We start from the raw sequence: 25,247 nt of genomic DNA, 5'->3' as shown, positions 1-25,247 counted from the left end.
GATCACAAATTCAGTCTTGATTTCAGGAGCAAGCACTACAACAAAAATGTTAAGTCCTTACAGAACTTTTGGCCCACACAAGGCACAGTAAAATATTAAAATTCATAAAAGTGAGGAAAGTTAACATTGTCAAGGATACTAAGTGAAGTTTTTTGGCTGGAGTTTTGGTTTTTCAGTACTGAAAATTGAACTCAGGGTCTCACATATACTAGGCAAGAGCTATACCACTGAGACACATAAATATAGGTACAGATTTTTTCAGACAGTCTTCCTATGTAGTCCAGGTTGGCCTTAAACTCACTATGTAGCCCTAGAGGGCTTCAAACTTGCCATCCTCCTGCCTCAGCCTCCCAAGTCCTGGGATCAGTCATGTGACAACATGCCCACCTCTGGATGTATTTAAAATGTAGTGGCACACACCTGTAATACCAACTACTTTAGAAACTGATGCAGGAAACTACAACTTCCAAGCCAGCCTGGGTAGCATGGACCCTATCTAAAAAAAAAAAAAATGGTAGGGATACAGCAGCTCAATGGTAAATGGTCCATGGGTTCAATCTCCAGTAGTGCACTACACAGACATAGATCAGACAGACAGACAGACAGAGGATGTACTATACCCATGGATCTGAGGGAAATAAATTTACATGGGAAGTATATGGATGTCATCAAGTGGAGAAAAACAGTTTCTTCAGAACACTAAATCATCTGGGCATGATGGCACATGCCTTTAATCTCAGCATTCTGCAAGACTGAGGCAGAAGGATCACAAATTCAAGCGCAAATTGGGCAATTTAGGAAGGCTATCTCAAAATAAAAAATAAAAGTGGCTAAGGATATAGCTCAGTGAGTGAAAAATAAATGTAACACACTAAATCAAAATTATTTCATGGAAGATGTGAAAAAATTACACTTTAAAAATACAATGCCTGTAATTCCAGCACTCAGGAGGTTGAGGTAGGAGGATTGTCCTGAGTTCAAGGCCAGCCTGAGCTACATAGTGAGTTCAAGACCCTGTCTCAAAAAAAGTGGGGAGAGGGCCTGGGATTTAGCTCAGTGGTTCCACCACCTGCCTCGCAAATGCAAGGAGCCAAGTTTGATCCCTGGTACCAAAAAAAAAAAAAAAAAAAAAAAAGGAGAGAGAAAAAAAACTAAATCTTAGAACAAACAATATGTCTTACCAGTATGCCTTTGAGACTGATAACATTTGGTTAGACAACAACAAAAATGAGTACTCTAGGGACTAAGGATAACTTCAGCAGAATAGATGCTTAGCAAGTATGAATCCCTGGGTTCAATAACCAGTAACAAAAAAAGAAAGAAGAGATTAAGAGAGAGATTAGAACCTCTCTGACTTTTTTTTTTTTTTTTGCCATTCTTCTGACTCTGCTACAACCTCAATTCCTAGAATACCCCAAGCTTTTCTTTGAATCAAGACCTTTACACCATTCTTTCCGCTCAATACCTTCCCATACACCTTCCTTCTAAGTAACATCTTAGTCAAGTGTGGTGGCATATGCCTGTAAGAGGCTGAGGCAAGAGGATCACAGTAAGGCTTCATAGTGAGTTCAAAGCCAGCCTGAACTACATAAGAGACCCTGTCTCAAAAAAAAAAAGAAAAAAAAGTCATGGGCTGGGGATTTAGCTCAGTGTTTCCACCGCCTGCCTCACAAGAACAAGGTACGAAGTTCAATCCCTGGTAACAAAAAAAAAAAAAAAAGAGAGAGAGAGAAAGAGAAAGACGTCATACCGCCAGCTAGCTAGTTATTGCTTCCCGGAGAGAACATTCCTGACAACCTTATGCATGGTCATCCATCATTCTCCACCATGGGACACTAGACACAGATGACATCCTGTAACTATTCATTTACTTGTTTATTTACTGTTTTCTCCCACTAGACTATCACCTTTCATATAGGAAGAAATCCAACTCTCATATATACCTTTTATCTCCAAAACCTGTCAGCCAGTACTCAGCCATGTAGTAAATGCTCAAGCATTATTTGATAAAAGAACACCAAATGAAAGATTAAAAAAAAAAAACTAAGCCAGCTGTAGAGGCATACACCTATTGTCCCAGCTATTCAGGAGGCTGAGGCAGGATCGCAAACTACCAAGTTTAAGGCCAGCCTAGGAAACTTAGCAAGAATCTATCTCAAAATAAAATGAACAAGAGCTGGTTATATAACTCAGCAACTGCCTGGGCTCAATCCCCAGAGCCAAAAACAGAAAAAAAGGAAAAGCATGTATTGCATTACAAAAAACTAATACACCTTGAACTTGAACATGATATGGTGAGGTAGCACGGACTTGAACATGATATGGTGAGGTAGCACAGAATACTAAATAGGCTCAAACTAAATAAGTAGACAAACTGCCTTCACTTGATCTGGCTCCCCTTCTTCACTGTTACCCAGCACAACTTAAGCTTTGGTTTCCTCACCTGTAAAATGCAGATCAAAAACAGCACCTAGTTCCCAGGTAATAACATGTTTAATTTGTTACCATGGCCCATAACAAAAAAAAAAATGTAACGCACAGAAATGAACACAGTAAAATATCACATTATACATACACTTTTGTAACATGCTTGAATTCCCAAAGGAAATAATCCAAAACATGCAGTTCTCACGAAGAGCACTTGTTTGTTTTTGGAATAGGGGACTGAACCCAGGGCCTTCATACTAAGCTACATCTCCAACTTTTTTATTTTTTGAGATAAGGTCTTGCTAAATCACTAAGTTATCCAGGCTGGCCTTGAACTTGAGAATTTCTATTCCTGTTTCAACATCCCAGAGAGCTGGGATTACAGGCTTGCACCACCATACCCAGTTCATTAGAAGCATTTTAAAAAGCTTAAAACAAGCCTGGGATGTGGAACACACCTGTAACCCCAGAACTTGGGAGGCTAAGCAGGAGAACTGCCATGAATCTGAGGCCAGCCTGGGCTCCATGGTGAGTTCAAGGCCAACCAGAACTACATAGTGAGACTCTGTCTCAAGAAGCTTCAAACAAGTTTCACCTCCTTAAATAGGTACTAAAGAGTTTTAACGGTCTAACAAAACCTACTTTAAATCATTCAACTTCTCTATATCAGAACTAAATTTCATTTATAAAAAATAGCTTAGGGCTGGGGATGCAGCTCAGTGGTGCCACTGCCCGCCTCAAAAGCAAAAGGTTCCAAGTTCGATCCCTGGCACCAAAAAATAAAATTAAATTGAAATTAAAAAAAACAAAAAAATAAAAAATAGCTTAGCTTTCCTGTATTTTCTCACTCTATTCCCTTTGCCTAAAATGAACTTTTGATTCTATGAGCCCAAATTCTACTTAGCCTTTAAATATATACTCTAGGGCCAGCTCAGTGGTGCTGCCACCTGTCTTGCAAGCATAAGGTCCCAAGTTTGATTCCCAGTACCAAAACAAAACAAAACAAACAAACCAAAAAAAAAATATGTATGTATATATATATATATATATGTATATATATGTGCATTCTAAAGTGTTATCTTAAATGGCTTCTAATCACACTACTGAAATACTCCCTCTAAATTCTCACTGTTTTGCTGGCATCTTTTTTTTTCTTACTGATTACACTAGCCAGGTATAGTGGTACATGCCTGTAATGCTAGCACTCAGGAGTCTGAGGCAGGAGGATCACTAAAAATTTGAGGCCAGCCTAAGCTACATAGTGAATTCAAGGACAGCCTGAATCATGATAACTTGTCTCAAAAAAACAAACAAACAAACAAACAAACAAGCAAAAAATCACACTAACTTCAAGCATACGTTTCTTTAAGCCATGCTGGATTATAAACTCCTAGAAAATATAAATACCTTTGTCAAAGAATACCTAAATCATAGAGCAGACGTAGTGGCACATGCCTTTAATCTCACCACTTTAGGAGGCTAAGGCAAGAGGATTATAAATTCCAGCCCAGCCTGGGCATGGAGCTCAGTGGGTTCAATCTTCAGTACAAAAAGAAAAAAGAAAAATCTGTGTCTGTTTTATTCCACTAGAGTAAATGTGTCCTTGATGTAAATGCAAACCATTTCTTCCTGATTAAATTGTAGATGTAGACATTACAGTATAATTCAATAATAAAAATAACTCTAGTTTTCTCATTGCATTAAATAATTTTCAGATTAAAAAAAAAAAAACTCTGACCAAAACCTAGAGTGAGGTATACTATTTAAATCACAATCTACCAGCCAGGTGTGGTGACGCACGCCTGTAATCCCAGCACTTAGGAGGAGGATCACTGTGAGTTCGAGACCAGCCTGGGCTACACAGTGAGCTCCAGGTCAGTCTCAACTACACAGTGAGACCCTGTCTCAAAAACCAAAAAAATTAAAAAAATTAAAATCACAATCTAGTGATCATACTTATACACAAGTGTAACTTTGTGCATCATGATCATAAAACAGTGCTAAATGAACTACCTGTATTTCCTAGGTAGGGCAGGTAGTGCTGGACATCAAACCCAGGGCCTTGAGCACATTGGGAAAGTACCCTACCACATTTCATTTTTTAAATACTGATCCTGATCAACTAAATGAATGCATCATACTACTAATTTTATTGCTTTGGGGGGACTACAGATTGAACCCAGGGCCTCTGCAAACACTAACTACTACATCTTCAACTCTTTTTTTTTTTTTTTTTTTTTTTTTGAGACAGTCTCTAAGTTGCTAAACTGCCCAGGCTGGGCTGGAACTTGTGATCCCACTGCTTCAGCCTCTTAGAGTGCTAAAATTATATGTATGGGCCACCACGTGAGGCAGATCCACTAATTTCTAAACCCTGGAGTTTGAAAGAAACACTGTTCAAGATTTTGACAGTGTTCTCCAGTTACTTTTAAATATATGAACACATCAATGTGTCTTCATTACTTTTCTCTTGTCGCTGAGAAAAAATACCCAACAGCCAAAGTTAAAAAGGAGGGAAGGTTTATTTAGCTCAGTTTGTAGAAGTTTCAGTCCACAGTTGGCTGGCTCCAAGGCAGAGTAGCACATGACAGAGGGACATCTCAGAGGAGAAACAGTCCATGGTCCCACAAGGTAGCAAAAGCAACAAGCGACTTTAACAGTCTTTCTGCCCCTTTCATCTTATTCAGACTACTTACGACAGGGTGCATTCACACCCTTAATCCTAGGGCCCTCAGACCTAGCATTGCACTATGAATCAATCACACACTCTAGATTCAGCCACCTCTGAAAAAGCCCCACCTAAGACCTAAGACCACACGAGGGTTTTGGGGGAAATATTTTTTTTAAACAGGGTCTCTCTATGTAACCCAGGCTGGCATCCAACTTGCAGCAATCTTCCCACCTCAGCCTCCCGAGGGCTGGGATTACAGGTGTGCACCACCATGTCCTGCAAGGGGGGATATCTAAACACAAGCCATAATCTCTCCGACTGTTCCTTTTATTTGGCCTTGACAAGGATATTCAACCTGTAAAGCCAAAATAAGATTTTTATAAACTACGTACTATTCAAAAAGCAAATGTGAATGTTATTTATTTTTCTAAGTAATGATTGCATCAGCTACTGGGCTTATCTGAAACATGCTTACGTGACAGCCTGAGGGCGAACCACAACTCCACCAGTACATCGACTGGGTCTTCTAGGAGAATCTGTAGCCATAGCTTCACTCATAAAACCTGTTTCCAGAACAAAAACACAGAAATGGTTACTCAGTGACAATCCTTTGAGGAAACATTCCCAGAAATTTCTATTACACTAGAAAAGCAAGAAAAGCAGTAGACTTTTAAAATTCCAAATTATCAGCCAGGCATGGTGGCATGGAGTTACATCTGTAACTCCAGCACTCGGGAGGCTGAGGCAGGAGGACCGCTGCAAATTCAAGTCCACTACACAGTCAATTCATGGCCAAACTGAATTACAAAGCAAGAATCTTTCTCAAAATAAGAATTTTTTTTTCAAATTATCATGAAGGTCTTTTATCTAAACCTCAGAACCAAAAAACCAGTTAAAACTTGCTGGGCTCTTGTTCTAACAAAAACTAGAAAGAGAACAAGCTCATAACAGGCAAGTGTAAAACGGGATCAGAAAAATAAACATGCTCCGTTTGTGAGCCAAATTTTTAAATTCTGCTGATAGTGAAATTACATATGATAGAACATTTCATGACCAATGGGAGAGTGACATGATATCACTATATCTTATTAAACCTGCTGAGAATCTACGAATAAAACTGCCTGGCCACAATTGAACTATATTTTTAATCTCTGGCTATTATAACCTAATCAGTCTAGACAAATATGTAACATAAATTTATAAGATGTGCAAAGCCTCACATCCTTTCTCATCCCACCCCTAAATGCTGAGCCCTGAATGAGCCTCTGAAACACTGAGAAAATTTTAAGAGCAGTCTACCGAGTGAAGATTAAAAGAGGACCAATAGCAATATTAAAGATCTCTACAGGACTCAAGAAAGCCTTCAGCCTGGATCTAACCCTGAAAGAACCTGAAAGCATCACTTCTAAGTAGGGAGCACTCTATCACCCTGTATGAAAACTCTCAAACTGGTGAGCCCCACTTCCTACAACCCAACACCTTTTGCTCACCTAGCCCAGCTACCCCTTCCTTAAGAGGTACACTTCACCTCCGGCCCCCCAAGCCCTCTCATTTCCATTCCCCCCTTTCTCTCCCAAACCAGTCTACGGAGCCCTGTCCTTTAAGGGCTCTGTCACCTGAGGACGACCCTCAGCAGCTCCTCAAGCCACGCTTCCCCAAAAGACGCTGCCACAGCGCTGCCCACTCAGTCTCCAAAGCGGAGCCACCTCTGCCCCCGGCCGCCCTCTGGCCCCTTGCCCTTCTCCCCTCCCCCCTCCCAGTCTCGACACCTCTACCCCGTCGAACTACTGCCAGCCAAGCCCTGTACCCTCTCGCTGCCTGTCCCTCGCCTCTTCTAAGGCTCCCCAAAGCCAAAGACCAGCCAGCCCTCTCACCGGCCAGCCGCCGGTAAACGCTGTTCTCCAGCTCAAGGCTCACTGTTTGGAGTCTTCCTCGTGATTGACGGCTACCACTTCCTACCACGCCTCAGCGGAACCACCCCGCTGGCCAATCCCAAAAGCGAACTGGCCGGGTCCGGGCACCGCCCTTGGAGGTCATCTTCACCAACCAGCAAGTAGAAAAGAGGCCGACCCGCCTCCTAGATTTACCCAATCCGCTGGGGCTGGAGGGAAACCACAACAGTATGTAAATTCGGGTGAAGCCGATGTGTCAGGTTCGGTTGCGAACGCAGGCAAATGGAGACGAATTACAAATAGGTCTATTTTATGTGCAGACAAAACCTCCGTGGCTGGTTTGTTTTGTTTTGTTTAACAAAAGCAACACGCCCCGAGCTCCTCACCCAAGTGTCTCAGACTGGGACCAGAGGACAGGGAGACTTGGTCTGTTTACATCGAATTCTCGCGACAGCTGGTTCGAAGCTCAAAGCACGTGGACGTGGCAGCTGCCAATCACTTGGAGCTGGCCACTCGCGCATCTCGAGCCCGCCTTCTGCCACGCCCTCCCTCGTGTTTACCTTCCGGAGCCTCGCGGGCCAGCCGCTGTGGTCAGACCAGCGCAGAGCCGGTGGTGACCTAAGAGGCGCGGCGGTGGTCTGGTCAGTTGAGCTCCTTTGTAGAACCACGCCTGACTCCTTACCTCAGTTTTCCACCTCCCTTGTCTTAATCGAGATCTCACCATTGTCATTTCCTCAGTTACATTTGTAGTACTGATTTATTGAACGATCAGCGGTCTTTCTTTCACGTTAGTACCCCATATGTATTAGCGAATGTAAGGCTATCGATAATTCCACGAAGAAATAGCTTATTAATAGTAATGGCTTTTGTAAAGAATTGGCTGATACAGCAGTATTCATAAGGTCTTAGCACACAGGAAGAGGGACGTTTAGTATTCATAAGGTCTTAGCACACAGGAAGAGGGACGTTTAGTAGAAAAAAATACCTCCCCGAAAATACGCCCTCGGGGTGGAGCTATATGTAGAAGTATTACAGAGATTAAGAGAGTACACGGACAAGTGACCAAACACCCCTTTGCTTTACAAATAACTTGTCAAAAAAAATCACCATTTCGCTTTAGGCACTCCATCAGTGCCAATAAACAGAATAGTCAGAATTTATCAGACCAAAAAAAAATTTATCAGACTAACGTTTGAATTTTAGCTTACAAAAGATATGGAACTTTGGTGGTGTGTGTCTTTAATCCTAACTACTATTGAGGCTGAGGCAGAAGGGTTGCAAATTCGAGACCAGCCTGGGAAATTTAGGAAGATCCTGTTTCAAAATTTTTTAAAAATAAAATAAAAGGGGCCAAAAATGGAAAAATAATTACTGGGATGGCCCCAGTACACAAAAATAAATAAATAAACAAACAAACAAATAAAATATTAAAAAGGAAAAAGGTTCCGTTTTGGGCAGGGATTTAGCTCAGTGGTTCCAGAGCCTGCCTCTCAAGCACAAGGTCGAGCCCAGGTACCAAAAAAAGAAAGAACAAAACAAAACAATAAAAAGTTCCATTTTTCCTGTCAGAGTTGGTGGCAGAGTGCATCTTTACCATGCATAAGCCCTGGTTTGAATAACCAGCACCACCAGAGTAAAAATTGTGCTTCCTACATTAAACTCACTGAAAAAGGAATCTTTTCAGTATTCTAAATTCCTTCGACTTGTGTTGCTGTCCATCACTGACTAATTTGTTGTCTCAAATATGATTTTGGTTTTTGTTTTTTGCGGTACTGTAGACTGAACCCAGGGCTTTTGCACTGAGCTACATCCCGAGACCTTTGTTCATTTTTATTTTGAACCAGGCTCTTGTTCAACTGCTGAATTGCCCAGACTGAGCTTCAGTTTTCCACCCTCGTGCCTTAGCCTCCCAAGGGACTGAGATTATAGTAGTGCACCAGCTCAGGGAATGAGGCTTACAGAAAAACAAACCAAGACTGCTTAAGTAAAGGAAACTGGTTTGGAGAGGTAAAATATGTCTTCCATAAAATTATGAAGAATTTTATGTTAATTCTAGAGGGGGGAACCTACTTGGAAGAATTTCAACTCCAAGTGTCACAATAATCTTTACCTTTTCTGGGTGGGGGGGATCCACCGGGGGTTGAACCCAGAGCTTCACACGTACTAAGCAAGCACTCTGTCACTCAGCTATTTCTCCGATATTTACATTTAAAAGATTTTTTCCTGTCTAGGGAGCATACGCTGTCGTGAAGGAAGTGACAAATGGAAGCACTGGGTCAAATGGGAGACGTTTCCTTAGCCCAGTGATGAGATCTAGAACTGAACATAGAATTGAAGCATTAAAATGATGAAAAGTAGCCAGGTGAGGTGGCGCACAAAAGTCTATTATCCCAGCTCTCAAGAGGCTGATGCAAGAGGATTGCCACAAATTCAAGGCCAACCTGGGCTACATAGTGAGTTGAAGGCCACAACCTGGAACACATAGCAAGACCCTATCTCAAAAAGAAAACAAATGATGAAAAATATTGATTTCAGGATATAGATACGTATATAATTTCAGAATATACATTTTAAGACATACTGAAAGAATGTGATAGCTGTTGAGAGTGGGATGGAGGGAAAGAATAAAGGGTAATTCTTCTCTTTGGGGCTTGATCAGCTGAGTGGTGCTATTTTTAAAATAATAATTTACCTTTTTTGTTGTTGTTTGTTTTTTGAGAGTTATTATGTAGCTTTTGCCGCCCTGGAACTCACTAGCCCAGGCTTGCCTTAAACTTGCTACACTCCTCCTGCCAAGACCTCCCTAGTGTTGGAACTTAAAACATGTGACATCACATCTGGCTTTTATTGACTTTTTAAAATCATTTATTAGCCAGGTGTGCTGGTGCATGCTCATAGTCTCAGCACTCAAGAAGCGAAGGCATAGCAAGCTGCAGGCCATCTTGGGCTACATAGCAAGTTTAAAGCCAGCCTGGATTACACAGTGAGACCCTATCTCAGAAAACCAAGAAAGAAAAGAAAAGAAATTTCAATACCTTTGCTACATCCCCAGACATACTTTATTTAATTCTGAGGCAAGATCTCCCTAAATTACTCAGGCAGACTCAAATTGCAATCCTCCTGCCTCGGCCTCACAGAGAGCTGGGATTACAGGTAGTGCCACCATCGCCAGTGGGTTGACTTGTTTTAATCACTCACTATGGAGGTCAGGTAGCTAAGCAGTATGCTCCAATTAGTTTTGCGACAGGTAACACCTTGCCTGTAATGGTCACAGTGGTAACAATTATCTAAGTTGTTTTTCAGGAACTTGGAGGTAGCTCACATAAGTTGAAACCACCGAGTGACTCTTCACTAGGACCTACACAAGTGTCCAGTGGGTGACTATGTGACATCACAGGGCCAAAGACTCCATCCTCGTAGCATGCGGGTGCATTTGATTTAAGAACATGTATTTTTTTTTTCAATACTGGCAACTAAACTCCAGGGCCTTCACACTAAGCTACACGCCCCAGCCCTTTTCTTGTATATTATTTTGCGACAGGTTGTCACTGGGTGTTAAATTCCCAAGACTGGCTTGAGGTTGAGCTCCTCCTCGCTAGGATTACAGGCATTCACCATCCTGTCTGGCTTGAATGTATTTTACAAAGAGCCACGATGCCTGATTACACATGTTCAGGCCACTCGTTACTTCTAATCATCTTTTACTAGACCTCAGATCACCCTGGTTTTCTTTTTTGATCTCATAAATGACCCTAAACCCTGTCTTCAGGGAGGCTTGTTTGAGACTTGGGTCTCATACTGCCACTTTATACATGAACTCTCTTTTGAAAAATTCATTGAGTGGCTGGGCTGGGGATTTAGTTCAGTGGTTCCGCCACCTGCCTTGCAAGTGCAAGGACCCAAGTTGGATTGCTGGTACCAGAAAAAAAAAAAAAATCAATGAGTGGCATAATGCAAAGTAGGTAAAATAGGCCACACTCAGTAAAGCTGTCAACCACTTTTGTTTTGTTTTGTTTTTGGCTTTGAGTATTGAGGATTGAACCAGGACCTTCACACACTGAACTGTATCACCAGCCCTTGTGAAATTTACCTTTATCCCTAAATCGCCCAAACTGGGATCGAATTTGTGATTCTCTGGCCTCAGCCTCCCAGAATGTTGCAATTACAGGTGTGCACTAGCACGCCCGGTTTTACCAACCGGTTGTAGTCACTAGATTTCCTTTTTCACAGAGACATATTGAAGTTCTCCCACAACATTTCAAATAAAGACAAACCTGTGGTTGTTGGTTTGGATTTGGGGGAGGGGTGTTTGTTTTTTGGTACTAGAGATTAAATGCAGGGTCTTCCAACCAAACTATATCCCCAGCTCTTTATTTTTTTTGAGTCAGGGTCTCTTTAAGTTGTTGAATTATCAAGATGAGGCTCAAACTTGTGATTCTCCTGCCTCGGCTGCCCAGAGTGTTGGTTTTTTGTTTTGTTTTGTTTTTTTTGGTACTGGGGATCGAACTCGGCCCCTTGCCACTTGCAAGGCAGGCGCTGGAACCACTGAGCTAAATCCCCAGCCCTGCCCAGAGTGTTGGGATTACTGCATGAGCTACAACACTCACCTTGTTTTTTGTTTTTTTGAGACAAGGTCTGGCTATGTAGTCCAGGCTGGCCTTGAACTCACTGTGTAGCCAAGGCTGGCCTCAAATTTGCTGTCCTGCACATGCCACCAAACCTGGGTGTAATATGTTTTTTGAAAGCAATTATCTATATTTTGGGTGTAATATTTAATGGAAGTAACTTGCAGGTGTTCAGTGTCACTGGACAGGATCTGAGGAGTTCCTACAAAGTGCAGATGGGGACATCACCTCAGCCCAGAGTGGATTCTTGACTCTGCCCACAGAAAAAGAATTTCAAGATGTGTCAGTGAGAGCTGTAAATAGATTTTATTATACAGAATTAAAGAACCACAAGCCTTTACTGGATGCAGGCAGCCGGGCTGGTGTTTAACACGAGGACTGGACTTAACACTAGCACTTTCAGATCCAAGTCGCTTCTGAAAACCACACTTGCTGGTCCAGGGTTCTCACATGCACAGCAGGGTCCCATGTCCTTCCGGGCCGGAACTGGGACTTCTCTGGGGCCCTATTATCTAGCCCCCACCTTCTCTGTGGCTGTCTCATCTAATCACGCTGGTAGGTTAACACAGAGACCCTGAATTGTTCTGTGGTTCAGCCTTAAACAAGTCATCTCTTCCCAAAATGGCTCCAACTCTACCCTTCTATGGAGGAGTCATATTTGGAGTAAAATCCCATTATTCTTGTAGTTTACAATAGCTTTTGGCTTTTCTCGGGGCTAGCGCTATATGCCTGACCTGTTATTTCTCCCTGTAGGTGCCAACCCTTTGGGGAACACTCTCTCCAGGACACTGGCTTCACCCGGGACCGGGTAGGTCAGCTGGCTGCCCTCTGCTGCCCTGTGCCAAGGGGAAGAAGAGTGGGCCCAGTTGGGTGGCCACAGGCAGGGCATGGAATCAGTAAGCACAAAGTTGGGAGTGAATATGCAGCTTTTGCCCATCTGCAGGTATGAATTGTCCATTGGCTTGGTTTTTTATTGTTGTAGTTGTTAGAAAAGTTACCGCTTTGTTGTCCTGGATGAGATCAAACTTGCAACTCCTGCTCAGCTTCCCAAGTAGCTGGGATTACAGATATTTGCCACCATACCCAATGACAAATTAACGGACCTCTTCAGGTTTTTTGAAAATGTTATTTTTAGTACATTTGTAGTACCCAAATACATGCATCTTGGGGAGCTGGTACATGTATGAATTCTTTAGTCTCTCAGTGAGATTTCATGTTTGAAATAAATGAAAAAATTACTCATTATAGGGTGGAGGGGGTGAAGGGAGGGTAGGGGTATGGGGGAAAAAATGGGAACCAAGATGTCATTTAGAGGTACAAGATCCCAATGTTGAATGTAACTGTACTGTACACTTAAAAAGTACCAATAAATTCAGTAAGAAAAAAAATTGTATTCTATGAGAAAAAAATTTTCTTTCTACAACCCGGGCAATTTAACTACTTAGGAAGACCTTGTCTCAAAATCAAAATAGTAACTTAAAAAAGGATTGGGGATGTATGAAGGCCCTTGGTTCAATTCCCATTACCAACCCACCCCCTGGAAAAAAAAAAAAAAAGAGAGAGAGAGAAGGCCAGAGTATTTTGTATGTTACACTATCAAAGTATATTTTATTTGGAGTTTTTTGTTTTGAGACAAGGTCTCACGGTGTAGTAAGTTCAGGCTGGCCTTAAACACTACATGGCCCAGGCTGGCTTCAAACTCATGGTAATCTTCCTGCCTCAGCCTCTCAAAGTGCTGGGATTACAATTTCATTCATTTTTAATTACTATTTTATCAAATACCTATGAATCACAACTGATTTAATCATATTCTTGGATATTTAGATTATGTATTCTATATTTAAATTAAAAATTCCGAGTGCAACAATGTTATGTATTTTATTACTCTAAAGCATGTTCCTAGCACAATATACTATATACTGTTAAAATAAACCACCACCAGGCCAGGAATTTAGCTCAGTGTTTCCACCGCCTGCCTCAAAAGCACAAGGTCTTGAGTTCTATCCCCAATACCACACACAAAAAAAATAAACCACCGCCAAAAGTCCAGCAACATGAAGAATTGTCCACTGATTTATTAGATGAACAGACATACTCATATAATGGATGAAAACCATACAATATAAAATAATTTAAGAAATGTTGGGAATTAGCAGCACCATCTGTTATTGAAATAGCAAGAAAAACTTCACGTATTTTAAGCAAACACTAGAAGAAGGTTACTACTTTACAACCTAATAATGCCACTTGTCTGGGATGACTGAGAAGGGCAAACACACCTTCTATGCCAAAGATTCAATGAGTGTATCTGGCTGATGTTTTAGAGAACAGCTACTAAAGTAAGAGATACTGCATAGTATTTTAATTGGAACACAGAGACTAACATCCGACTACTTTAGCATGGTTCAACACTTCTATGAAAATTTTAGCTCTGAATTATGAAATTAGAAATAAAATATAATCTTTAAAAGACCCTAGGAGTCTCTAGGAAACATTACGTTGGACACAGGTCACTATGAAAATACATCACTTTTCCAGTCTGCTTAATAATTTACTTTAAAAAGATGTGTTGTTTTCATGTGTGACATACAAAAAATGTTAATAAGCATTTTAGAAAGTTTAAATGTATTTCTAAAATCTAATATTCTTTTGATTTTTTTAAACATTTAGCCCTGTTGTCACAATTATTGTAGAGTATGAGACTGAACTGTGTGAAAGATACAAATTTACACACATTTTACAGCAACTTATACCCTAACATCTACAAAATTCACATTTATCATACAAGCAAGTACAAGGCCAGAATAAAACTGTTAAATTCCAAAAGATCAAATTGTATATTCTTTATTTTGTCCCCTTAAAAAAAGTTCAACTCGGCACCAATTTTATTTATTTTTTATTTTATTTTTGTTGTTTTGCTTTTTTTTTGAGACAGGGTCTCGCAATGCAGTTCAGGCTGGCCTCAAACTTACAGCAATCCTCCTGCCTCAGCCTCCCAAGTACTAGGATTACAGGCGTGCACCACCACGCCCGGCAATGGCACCAAATTTTAAAAGCCCTCAAATTCTAAAATGGAAAAACTTCACTTCCAGATACATTTCAGCAAACACAAACAGTTTTCCTGTGCTGATGTAGTAAAGGATTGCCAATTTTCTTCTGGCCCCTAAGTCTGCGTCGCATGGTAAGTTTCACAGAGTTCTTCCGCTGGGAGGTTGTGGGGAGGCTTGCAGGCTGAGCACTGCTACTTCGACTTAAACCATTTCGTCTATGCTTCTTCATAAGCGGGCCAGAGTTGGATTCTTCTAATGTCCTTTTAAAGCTTGCTGGGGGGGTTCTTTCAACTTCTTGGGCCTTCATTTGACCAGGAGTGGACATCTTTACATTTTTTTGGTCCAACACAGTATTTGTTGAATTTGTCGGCACAAGGCCAACTGACAGGGTATTGTTCAAAGAATCATGTATCCTTAAAGTTAGGGCTTTCGTGCAGTTTTCTTCAAGTGGCTCTGGATCTTTTGAGGATAAGACTACAGCCTGGACACTCCCTCGAGTTACCTCAGTTGGGATCTCTAAAAAATTATCTGGGAAGGCATTACTGCGAACGAGGGTAGGTATGTGGTCTTTAGAGTTCAGCCTGGGCCACGGATCCTCTTCCAGTGTCTAAAAAACAAGAAAGAAGTAAAACAAATTATTCTGAGCTCCCTAAGAAGGCACAAGGATGTCAAAAACATGACATGCATTCACTCATTTGTTCACTATATATTTCCTGAACTATTTGAAAGGATCTATTGGGGTAACCTGGGTGAGCGGAACATAATATAAAGGTAACAGATACTGAATCCTGCATTCAGTATAATGAATGAGATAAAATAAGCTATCCATTCTACTGGTAGGTAACCAAAAGTAAAGATACAAGAGCAGATAAAAAAGTGTGGTGCGTGGTCAGGTGTGGTAGCGCACACCTGTAATCCCAGCACTTGGGAGGCTGAGGCAGGAGGATCACAGTGAGTTCAAGACCAGGCTGGACTACATAGTGAGTTCCAGGTCAGTCTCAACTACATAGTGGGGCCCTGTCTCAAAAAAAACAAAACAACAAAAAAAAGTGGTGTGTTTAAATTTTAAAAAACTTATTATAGTAAAAGACACAAATACCCTCTTCCCTACCCCATTTCAAACATGCTTATCTCATCACTCTTGCAACCTTCTTTTTCGTTGGTTTTTTTGGTTTTTGGAGATAGGGTCTGACTATGTGGCCCAGGCTGGCCTTCAACTCGTGGCAATTCTCCTGCCTCAGCCTCTCAAGGACTGCGATTACACACATGCACCACTATGTTCGGCTACTTGCCACTTTCTAAAATAGTTCTTAAAATTCTCTTTCATGGGTGTCTTTATAAGGTATGATAAAAAATGAATGCAGTGAACGGTGCTGCCTGATGCCATCCAATGGAAAGGTAGGACTGTAAAAAAAGCATTATGGTATGTCTTCATTCACCTTACTCCCTATATCTGGCACCTTGCGAATTCTGACCCTTCCCTGAAGGCAAATGACCAAGAAAAGTAAACATTTTGAATCAATTCAGGACACTGAAGTAGCCACACTATGCACAACTGAAGACATAAAAGAGGACTTCCAGAACTGCTTCAGCCAGGCATGGTAGCTCATGCCTGTAATTTCAGCACTTAGGAGGCTGAAGCAGGAAGATCACCAGTTAAGGCCAGCCTGAGCTACATAGTGAGAACCTGTCTCAAAAAACAAACAAGCAAACAAACAAAAAAGCATGTAGTTATCATCATTATTGATTTGTGGTAGGAAAAAATATAAATGAAAATAAAAACATTTTGAGTTCTTAAAAAAAATCAGAAAATGGAAAATGTGGTACCCATTTAAATTTGCTTTTCCGCCTATCTTAAAATCATTCACATTAACAAGTAGATCTGAAGTCTATGATATCATAGAGCCCATCCAATCTTGATTCTGTACGACCTTGTTCAGACTGTTTAATCTCTCGGTTCTAATGGTCATAAACAAGGAATCATAGTATCACTACTATTAGAGTTAAGAGGTTCAAATGCAATATTACAAATTAAAGTGCTTCACCAACTTCTAAATGCTTTATAAATGTCTATAGCATCAGTGGGGAATTGTTAAATTCCAAACATTAATATTACTCAAAGGCCACAATCACTTTTCTATTAGATGCGACACATACATTCAGATTAGTACTGACATAAAGAAGGCTCTCTGACAAAGTTACATAAGAAGATCCACTACTTTCTTGAATTTAGTTCAAAGCCAAAATCCTGTCTTAAGAAAAAAGAATCTAAAAATTATTTTTCAGCAATCAACCAAAGAAATTCTGACTGTTAAACATAACTTAAAAAGGGAAGGCCCACATACCTTGACGGGTGGTGTAGAACACGGGGAAGGATTTGTTACACAGGTTTCCTGACTATCGTAGGAAGGGCTGTCAGTCAGGTTCAGATAGAGCTCATCTTCGCTGGTGAAGTCTCCCTGGTTGTCCACTCCTGGTGAGATGCAGATTACTATAGCACTGGTGTTATCTGCTCGAAGCATACGCTGCCTCCAGCGGCCTAGCGCTCGATTCACAAGCATTTTGGCACAAGACTGGCCATGTTCACTCTATATTTTAAAGACAGGAGGACATTAATTCACAAGGGCTTACGGTTAAATTTCACTCATGCATCTTTATCTTTTTAACCAAGAAACTTAGTATTCACTGTTACTTTATAATCCCAGGCATGTTAGTAAATGCCTGTAATCCCAGCACTCCCAGCACTCCGGAGTCACAAAAACAAGTTTGAGCCCAGCCTGGGAAGCCCTTCTCCAAAACCGAAACAACAAAACGCTGGGGGAAGGTTGGAGTATAGCTCAGTGCAGATGCCCTAGGTCCAATCTCCAGTATGAGGAAAGATGAATGAAAGAATGAAGGAATGAATGTAACTCACAAATAAGACTATCAGGAATGTTTAGAAATTCACTGCAAAGGACCAAATTTTCCTAATATGATAACTTCTGATGCTGGGCATTGTGACATTCACCTACAATCTCAGCTACTTGGGTGGCTGAGGCAGGAGGGTCACAACAACATCCAGGCCACCTGGGAGACTGAGAGACTTAGGAAGATGTCTCAAAATAAAAGACCTGGTGACACAGCTCAAGGCAAAGGTCCTGGGTTCCATCCTCAGTACAGAAAAAAAGAAGAGGTGGGAGGGCACCAAAAAAAAGAAAAGGATAGGAGAGACCAATGGCCACAATCACTTTTCTATTAGATGCTACACAAACATTCAGATTAGTACTGATAAAAGAAGTGATAACATATGCCTTAAATCTCAGCTACATGAGAGGTTAAGGCAGGAGGATTTAAAGTTTGCAGCAAGCCTTAGCAACTTAGTGAGACCCTATCTCAAAATAACAGGAACTAAATAGGGCTGAAGTTATAGCTCTGTGATAAGAGTACCCCTAAGTTCAATCCCTAGTACGACAGAGAAGGGAAGAAGAGGGAAGAGGAAAGGAGGAGAGGGAAGGAATGTAAAGGGGCTGGGAATATAGCCCAGTGGTAAAGCACCCTTGGGTTTTCAAGCCCAATATTAAAAAAACAAAGATGACTGAGTCACTGCTCACCGTCAAGTATTTTTTCTCCTCTTGGTCCTGGCACATTGAAACAGCATCTTGAGGTGGGATCATATTCCAAAGCCCATCACTCCCCAGGATAATATACTTGTGCTTCTGGGGATCAAGAGTGTGGACACTCGTGTCTGGCTCCGGTGACACCACAAACTCACCACTGAAGAAATCATAGCTCCACAGATCACCTGGGGAGCAGGAGCAGAAAGCATTACTTCCAAACTAACAGCATTACAACAGACTAAACAAGAAAATCGCATGTTAATTTCCATAGATGCAGAAAAGCATTCGAGAGTATTTTTCAATCTTTTTGTTTTGGCACAGTGCACGTTCACAGTACATAACGATCACATTCCTCACAGGGAGCTGGCACAACATACATCTTAGTTCTTTTTTTATCCCCTTCCCCTCTCTTCTTCCTTTCCCTCTCCCTCCATTTCTTGTTCTCCTTCTCTTTTTCAAAAGATCTATTTCCTATTATCTATCTTTTATTTTGCTCTTTACATTTTGGGCTTCTCATTTAAGATAATATGTGCTATTTGCCAGGTCTGGTGGTGCACGCATGTAATCCTACCACTTGGGAAGCTGAGGCACAAGGATCACTGATTTTGAGGCCAGCCTGGGCTACATAGTGAAAGCTTGTCGCAGAAAACAAAAACAAAGAAGAAAGAAGTTTGAGGCCAGCCTGGGCTACATAGTGAAAGCTTGTCGCAGAAAACAAAAACAAAGAAGAAAGAAAAAAGAAAGGTGGGGGAGGGAGAGAGATATTTATTTGTCTTATTTATTTAATTTAACATTATGGTCTCAAGATACATCCATTTTCCTACAAATGACTTAAGTTTACCCTTCTTTATAACACAGTAGTCTACCATTGTGTATAAATACCACTTTCTTTATCCATTTATTGACATGTGGACAACTTCCAAGATTTAGCTATTATAAACTGCTGGAATAACATAGGTACATGTGTATCCCAATAATATGATGTCTTTAACTCTTTCAGAAAGCTATCTAGAAGGAGACTATTGGAATTTTTATTCTTAGATTTTGCATTTCAAAATATTAAAAATTAATTCATGATTAAAAATATCTAAGCAAACAAAGAATAAAAGGAAACTTTAGGGAGAGTGCATTGAGATAAATTCTCATTTTATAGTTCAGGCTGGCCTTGAACTCACATGATCCTCCTGCCTCAGCCTCCAGAGTGCTAGGATTACAGACATGCGCCACCACATCTAGCAGGAAACCACCTTAACCTAATGAAGAGGGTACACTGGAAATCTGTAGCAGGAGCTGGGGGCATAAATCAGTGGGAGAATGCTTGCCTATCATGTTTGAGTTCCCAGCAACACACACACACACACACACACACACACAAATACAATTCTACAGCAAACACCTCCTTTAACTTAAAGTGTTAAAAGTATTCCCCTTAAAATAAAAGGAATAGGGGCCTGGGATTTAGCTCAGCGGTTCAGTGGCCTGCCTTGCAAGCGCAAGGACCCGAGTTCAATCCCTGGTACAAATAGATAGATAGATAGATAGATAGATAGATAGAAAGAGAAAATAAAAAAACTACACCTTTTATCATCATTTCTCTTCCAATATTAGGCCAGAGATATTTCCAACAGTAAGATGACAAAAAATAAGATAGATGAACTGTAAAGGAAGAAACGAAGCTATTATTACTTGCAGTTTTCTTTCCTTTCTTTAGAAGGGGGATACTAGGGATTGGATCCAAGGCTGTCTCCATGCTAGGCAAGTACTCAACCACTAAGCTATATCTCCAGCCCTTTTTTAAAATTAAAATTTTTTAAATTTATTTTTTTCCCGGTATCAGGAATTGAACTCAAGACCTCACGTTTGCCAGGTAGACATGGTTTCACTTAGCTAAATCCCTGGCCCGGGGCAACCCTTATTTAAACTCAATTTTAAGACAGGGTCTCACTAAATTGCCCAGGCTGGTCTCAAACTTTCAATACTCCTATTTAATTGCCCCAGTAGCTGGGATTATGTGTGTACCACCACACCTGATTTCACCTAATTTCATTTGTACGTGGAAAACTAGAAAAAAATTAGGGAAGTTTAGCAAGATTATTAAGTACAAACCCAATATATAGAAGTCAACTGTTTATCTATATAATTATAAAACATAGAAAATGTAAATTTTTAAGCAATGAACCAGACTAAGGTACTTAGAAATAAATTCAACAAAAGTGATATAAACCCTCAATTGAGAGATTATAGAAATAGATTCTAACACATTAAAAAGATTATTTAAATAATTGTGAATCTGTGAATGAAACATAGTCAATAAAATACTATCCTTTAAAATTAAAACAAGCCCATTAACAGAGGAAGACTTTAAATATTATAAAGGTGTTAATTCTTCCCCAAGTAACTGTAAAGTCAAAGTCAATGTCATTCCAACCAAAACCCCAGAAGAACTTTTGTAGAATTTCACAAAGTTATTCTAAAATGTATGAGGACAAAGAGCCAAAATTAACCAAGATTATTTTTTTTAAAGTTTTTGAGATGTCTTGCTCTGCTATGCAGTCTAGGATGGTCTCAAATTCTTTTGTGAATGAAAGGAAGCTCTTTGTCTTTTTCTTTCCTTAAACTTCCCCATTGGCTCCATCAGAAATACCAGCCAATTCAAACATGCTCAAAGTCCAACAGAAGAAAAATTCAAATCAATCACTCTACCCTAAAATAGCCAAATTCACTGTCATTAGGGCTCTTCAAAGAGAAAATTCAATTGTCAGAGAAGCCAGCGAATGTGACCACTAAAAGCCAATTACAATCCACACAGACTTACAAAGACCAGCAAAACAAAGCTGCCTGCCCAATCAATAAAATAAAAATGAACATGGAGACTGTTAAGAATATTAAGGTAGCAATTATACAGAGTTCATAGAGTTCATAAATGATGTTCAAAAACTTTTTAAGAAGCACTTTTCCTAAAAGGGAAAAGAAAAAAATGTGAGAGAATGAAAAGATGAAAATAAAGTGTTTGTAGATGGGGAGGGGAGGAGGGGGTGAAGGGAGGGCAGAGGTAAGGGGAAAAAATGAGAATCAAGACTTCCCATGTAAAGGTACATGATCCCAACAATGAATGTAACTGTACTGTATCCCTAAAATGTACCAATAAACTCAATAAAATTAAAAAAAAAAGAAGCACTTTTCCTTTTTTTTTTTGATAATACTGTTTTCCAAATAAAACAATTTGTATAGAAGCAAAGTCCCTAATATGTGTAAATTAAAATGTAGGTATAAAAAATTTCAATTTTCACTCAAAGGCACATTAGATAACCCTGAAGGAGGAACATTATTTCTTGCACTTAAATCAACATTAGTATCTTTGTGAGAGAGGTACTGAGGACTGAACCCAGGGCCTCAACTGAACTACATACTCAAGTCCTTTTTATGTATTTGTTCACTCATAAATAGTTTTGATAAATGCCCAGGATGGTATTGAACTTGCAATCCTCTTGTCTCTGTCTCCTATTTTGAGATCACAGCAAGTCCCTGACTTAGGAACATTCAAGTTGTGAACTTTGACAGGGGTACTGTGTAAGATTCCCTTTGTTGGCTTATGAACACATCTGACTTATGAAAAATTCTCCCTGAACAGAACTTGTTTGGAAGTTGGGGACTTACTGTACAGATGTGGACCACTGCTCCCAGCTCATTAGTATCTTAAGAAAATCGTATATTTGGATAGGTAGCATCTACACAGGTAGGAAAGGTACTCAGTGAAAACTCTCCCTTTTCCATCCTATTCCTCCCAATTCTCCACACAAGGAACAGTATTATTCTCACCCTTCTGGAGATAGCTACACATATATAAGCATTTATGTGCCCCATTTTTGTCACACCACGTGTTCAAGCTTGTAATAAATACTCTTACTGACAACTCTTAAATCGCTAGTTTCCAACATCTTGCCAATCTCTAATTCTTTTCTTCCTCACTAAAACCTCAGAACATTTCCAGAAGGGATTTTTCCTGCCCTGGCACTGGGGAATGATTGATTGGTTGTTTGTTTTGAAACAAGGTCTCACTTTGTAGTTCAGGCTGGCCTCGAACTGGTGATCCTCCTGCCTCAGCCTCTTGAATGCTGGGATTACAGGTGCGCAGCACCACACCTGGTTTCATTAGGTTTAATTTAACTTGTGTCTATTATAATTTGCTTTGAGGCTCACATTGCTTTATATTTGCTATTAAAAGTTCCTAGAGGCCAGGTATGGTGATGCATGCCTATAATCCTAGAATTTGGGAGGCTGAAGCAAGAAGATTCCCATGAATTCAAGCCTAGCCTGGGCCACATGAGACCCTGTCTCAAAAAAAAAACATAAAAATAATGCTTCCTAGAATCAACTTTTAACAAACTCATTGAATTCATACCAAGTACCCTTATTTTACCAAATCAAGAAGTCTATGGGGCTTTCTCTAAGATCAAATAACTAGTGTCAAAATTAGGTTAAGCGTAGTGTTTGGTCACCAAAACAGGATCACAAACATCATTTCTGTGGGTCCTGAGGGAGCCTCCCACACAGCTGACAGGGTTGGCTGTCTGCGCAATGGCCATTTTTCATTTCCTCCTGTAGAGGGCGCTGAAGTGACACAGAAAAGAGGAAGCCTCTCCTCAGATACCAGCACACTCTGTTTGCCCCTGTGGTACCTTGGCAGTTAACAATCTACAGAACACAAAGAAAATTTCAGCACTCTATTTTGTATGTGGCTTCCCATGAAGAATCCCAGCAACTTTTCACTCCTCTAGTCCATTCTCAAATCTGCAATCATCATCTCTTCAAAACACAAATGTAGCTTGGATAGTGATGACGTCACAACCAGGTACATGAATTCTGTATCACTAGATACATATTTCATTGGCTATGTAGCCCAGGCTAGCCTCAAACCCATAGCAATTCACCTGCCTCAGCCTCTTGAGTGCTGGGATTACAGGCATGCACCAGCACATCTGGCTACATTTTTTTTTTTCTTTTGAGGCAGTCTTGCTATGTTGCCCAGGCTAGCCTAGAATCCAGGGCTCAATTTCCCAGTAAAGATAGGAAAGAAAGAACAAATAAAAGGAAAAAAAGGAAGGAAGGAAGAAAGCAGTTCTCTCTTGGAAATACTGCTAACATTCTGTACTTAAGCCTAGTACCTTATATTCCTATTAAATTTCTTATTATTAGTGCCAGCTTATCATCTTTTTTTTTTTGGTACCGGGGATCGAACTCAGGTCCTTGCACTTGTGAGGCAGGTGGCAGAACCACTGAGCTAAATCCCTAGCCCTTATGATCTTTTTTTTAATTGAGTATTTACATTTATTAAAGGTAGAAAAATAAATCCATTCTACAGAGCAAAATCAAAACAGCTTTTTACCTTTTTGAAATATCTGAATAATTTCAAATGTATGAAAAGTTACAGAGTCAGGTGTGGTAGTATGTATCTGTAATCTTGAAACTCTGGAAGGCTGAAGCAAGAGAATCACAAATTTGAGCCCAACCTGGGCAATTTAGCACCCGTGAGACCTTGTCTCAAAATAAAAAGTAAAAAAAACGGGTGGGGGTGTATAGTTCAGTGGCAAAATTCATGGGTTCAATTCCCCATAGTGAAAAAAAAACAAAAACAAAAACAAAAAAAAAACAATAAAACCCCTCTTGTGTGGGAATTTACTGCCATTCTTCTAACTGAACAGGCTATAGACAAATATTTCAATATCTTACTACTTAAGAACTTTTAATATTTGCATAATATAGACAACAGCAGACTATTTCTATATTTTCTATATTTGTAGTTAACAAACATGAAATAAGCTAAAGAAGATCTTTCTTCATATCCATACGAACCCACTAATCAATACAAAGGGTATTCTGCAAGGAACTCATGCTGCCAGTACCTGGTCTCTATCTCACTTTCATACCACCCCAATCAAAACCAACAGAGTATACAATAACGATCTGGTAGCAGTTCATAAGAAATATAAGATGGAACCTGAGCTTAATTAGCCAGCAATGCAATACGACTACTGAAAGTTAATCATAGTCACAATGCCAGGACTCCTAGTAGGAAACAATACAAGATGACTATCATCCCTTATTCAAAATGCTTAGAACCAAAAGTGTGCCAGTGTTCCAATTTTTTTTTTTTTTTTGTACTGGGGATCAAACTCGGGTCCTTGTGCGCATAAGGCAGGCACCAGAACCACTGAGATAAATCCCTAGCTACAAGTGTTTCAATTTTGAATTTTGGAATACATGCATATACATAATGACGTACCTTGAGGTTGGTACTCAAGACTACACATAATATTTATTTCACAGATGGCGTAAAGGTAATTTCATAAAAGAGTATTGGTAAACCTGTATTCTGATTGTGACCCTATGGGTCAAGTGTGGAATTTTCTACTTTTGGCATACTGTTCGTGCTCAAAGAGTTTCAAATTTTGGAGCATTTCAGATTTTGAAGTTTTGGATTAGGGAAGCCCAACTTGAAACTTGTACTTCAAACTGCTGGGATCATACCTTACAGAGTGCCTGAACTCTGAAACACTTATTGAGGAGCCATGTAAAGGGAAATGATGAAATCAGTCAGGCATCATGTAACATTTCAGCCAATGACAGATCACCTATATAACAGCAGTCCTGCAAGATTACAATGGAGCTGACCTAATGGCGTCACAGCCATCTGTCATAGCACAATGCACTACTCACAAATTGGTGGTCATGCTGGTGTAAACAAACCTAATGAGCTGCCAGTCGTTCCCAAGCATAGCACATACAAATACTATTATATACAGTGTAGAACAACAAATGACCATACTACTAGTTTATGTGTTTACTACAGTTTTGTTTGTTTTGGAACTGGGGATCAAACTCAGGACCTTGTACTTGCCAAGCAGGCACAATGCCACTGAGCTAAACCCTGGCTCATATAATTTTTATCGTTACTTGAGAGTGTACTTATTTTTCTTTAAAAAAAA

The 25,247-nt window shown here is 40.1% G+C and overlaps 2 protein-coding genes across 10 annotated transcripts in view; both read right to left on the bottom strand.

Annotated features, from left to right (window-relative positions):
- The window catches only part of Bcas3 (BCAS3 microtubule associated cell migration factor), a 530,094-nt gene extending 523,031 nt beyond the window's left edge, over nucleotides 1–7,063 (bottom strand). For 8 of the 9 annotated variants that reach the window (XM_010626745.2, XM_010626749.2, XM_010626748.2 and 5 more), the window contains exons 1-2: nucleotides 6,973–7,063; nucleotides 5,574–5,661 (exon numbers count right to left, since the gene is read on the bottom strand). In XM_010626745.2, coding sequence (XP_010625047.1) covers nucleotides 5,574–5,656 — 83 coding nt within the window. In that variant the 5' untranslated portion in view covers nucleotides 5,657–5,661; nucleotides 6,973–7,063. Of the gene's footprint in view, nucleotides 1–5,573; nucleotides 5,662–6,905; nucleotides 6,926–6,972 lie in introns of those variants that run through there. The other variant, XM_010626746.3, reaches the window with a different exon arrangement.
- Nucleotides 7,064–14,632: 7,569 nt separating this feature from the next.
- The window catches only part of Ppm1d (protein phosphatase, Mg2+/Mn2+ dependent 1D), a 34,544-nt gene continuing 23,929 nt past the window's right edge, over nucleotides 14,633–25,247 (bottom strand). The window contains exons 4-6 of the mRNA XM_010626757.1: nucleotides 18,256–18,446; nucleotides 17,011–17,253; nucleotides 14,633–15,272 (exon numbers count right to left, since the gene is read on the bottom strand). Of these exons, the coding sequence (XP_010625059.1) occupies nucleotides 14,715–15,272; nucleotides 17,011–17,253; nucleotides 18,256–18,446 (992 nt within the window). The 3' untranslated portion in view covers nucleotides 14,633–14,714. The remainder of the gene's footprint in view (nucleotides 15,273–17,010; nucleotides 17,254–18,255; nucleotides 18,447–25,247) is intronic.

Source organism: Fukomys damarensis, unplaced genomic scaffold (genome assembly GCF_012274545.1).
Source record: "Fukomys damarensis isolate Sample0158 unplaced genomic scaffold, DMR_v1.0_HiC HiC_scaffold_13, whole genome shotgun sequence".
Lineage (NCBI taxonomy): Eukaryota > Metazoa > Chordata > Mammalia > Rodentia > Bathyergidae > Fukomys > Fukomys damarensis.
Note: the sequence above shows the minus strand (reverse complement) of the source record. Positions and strands in the feature narration are given on the sequence as shown.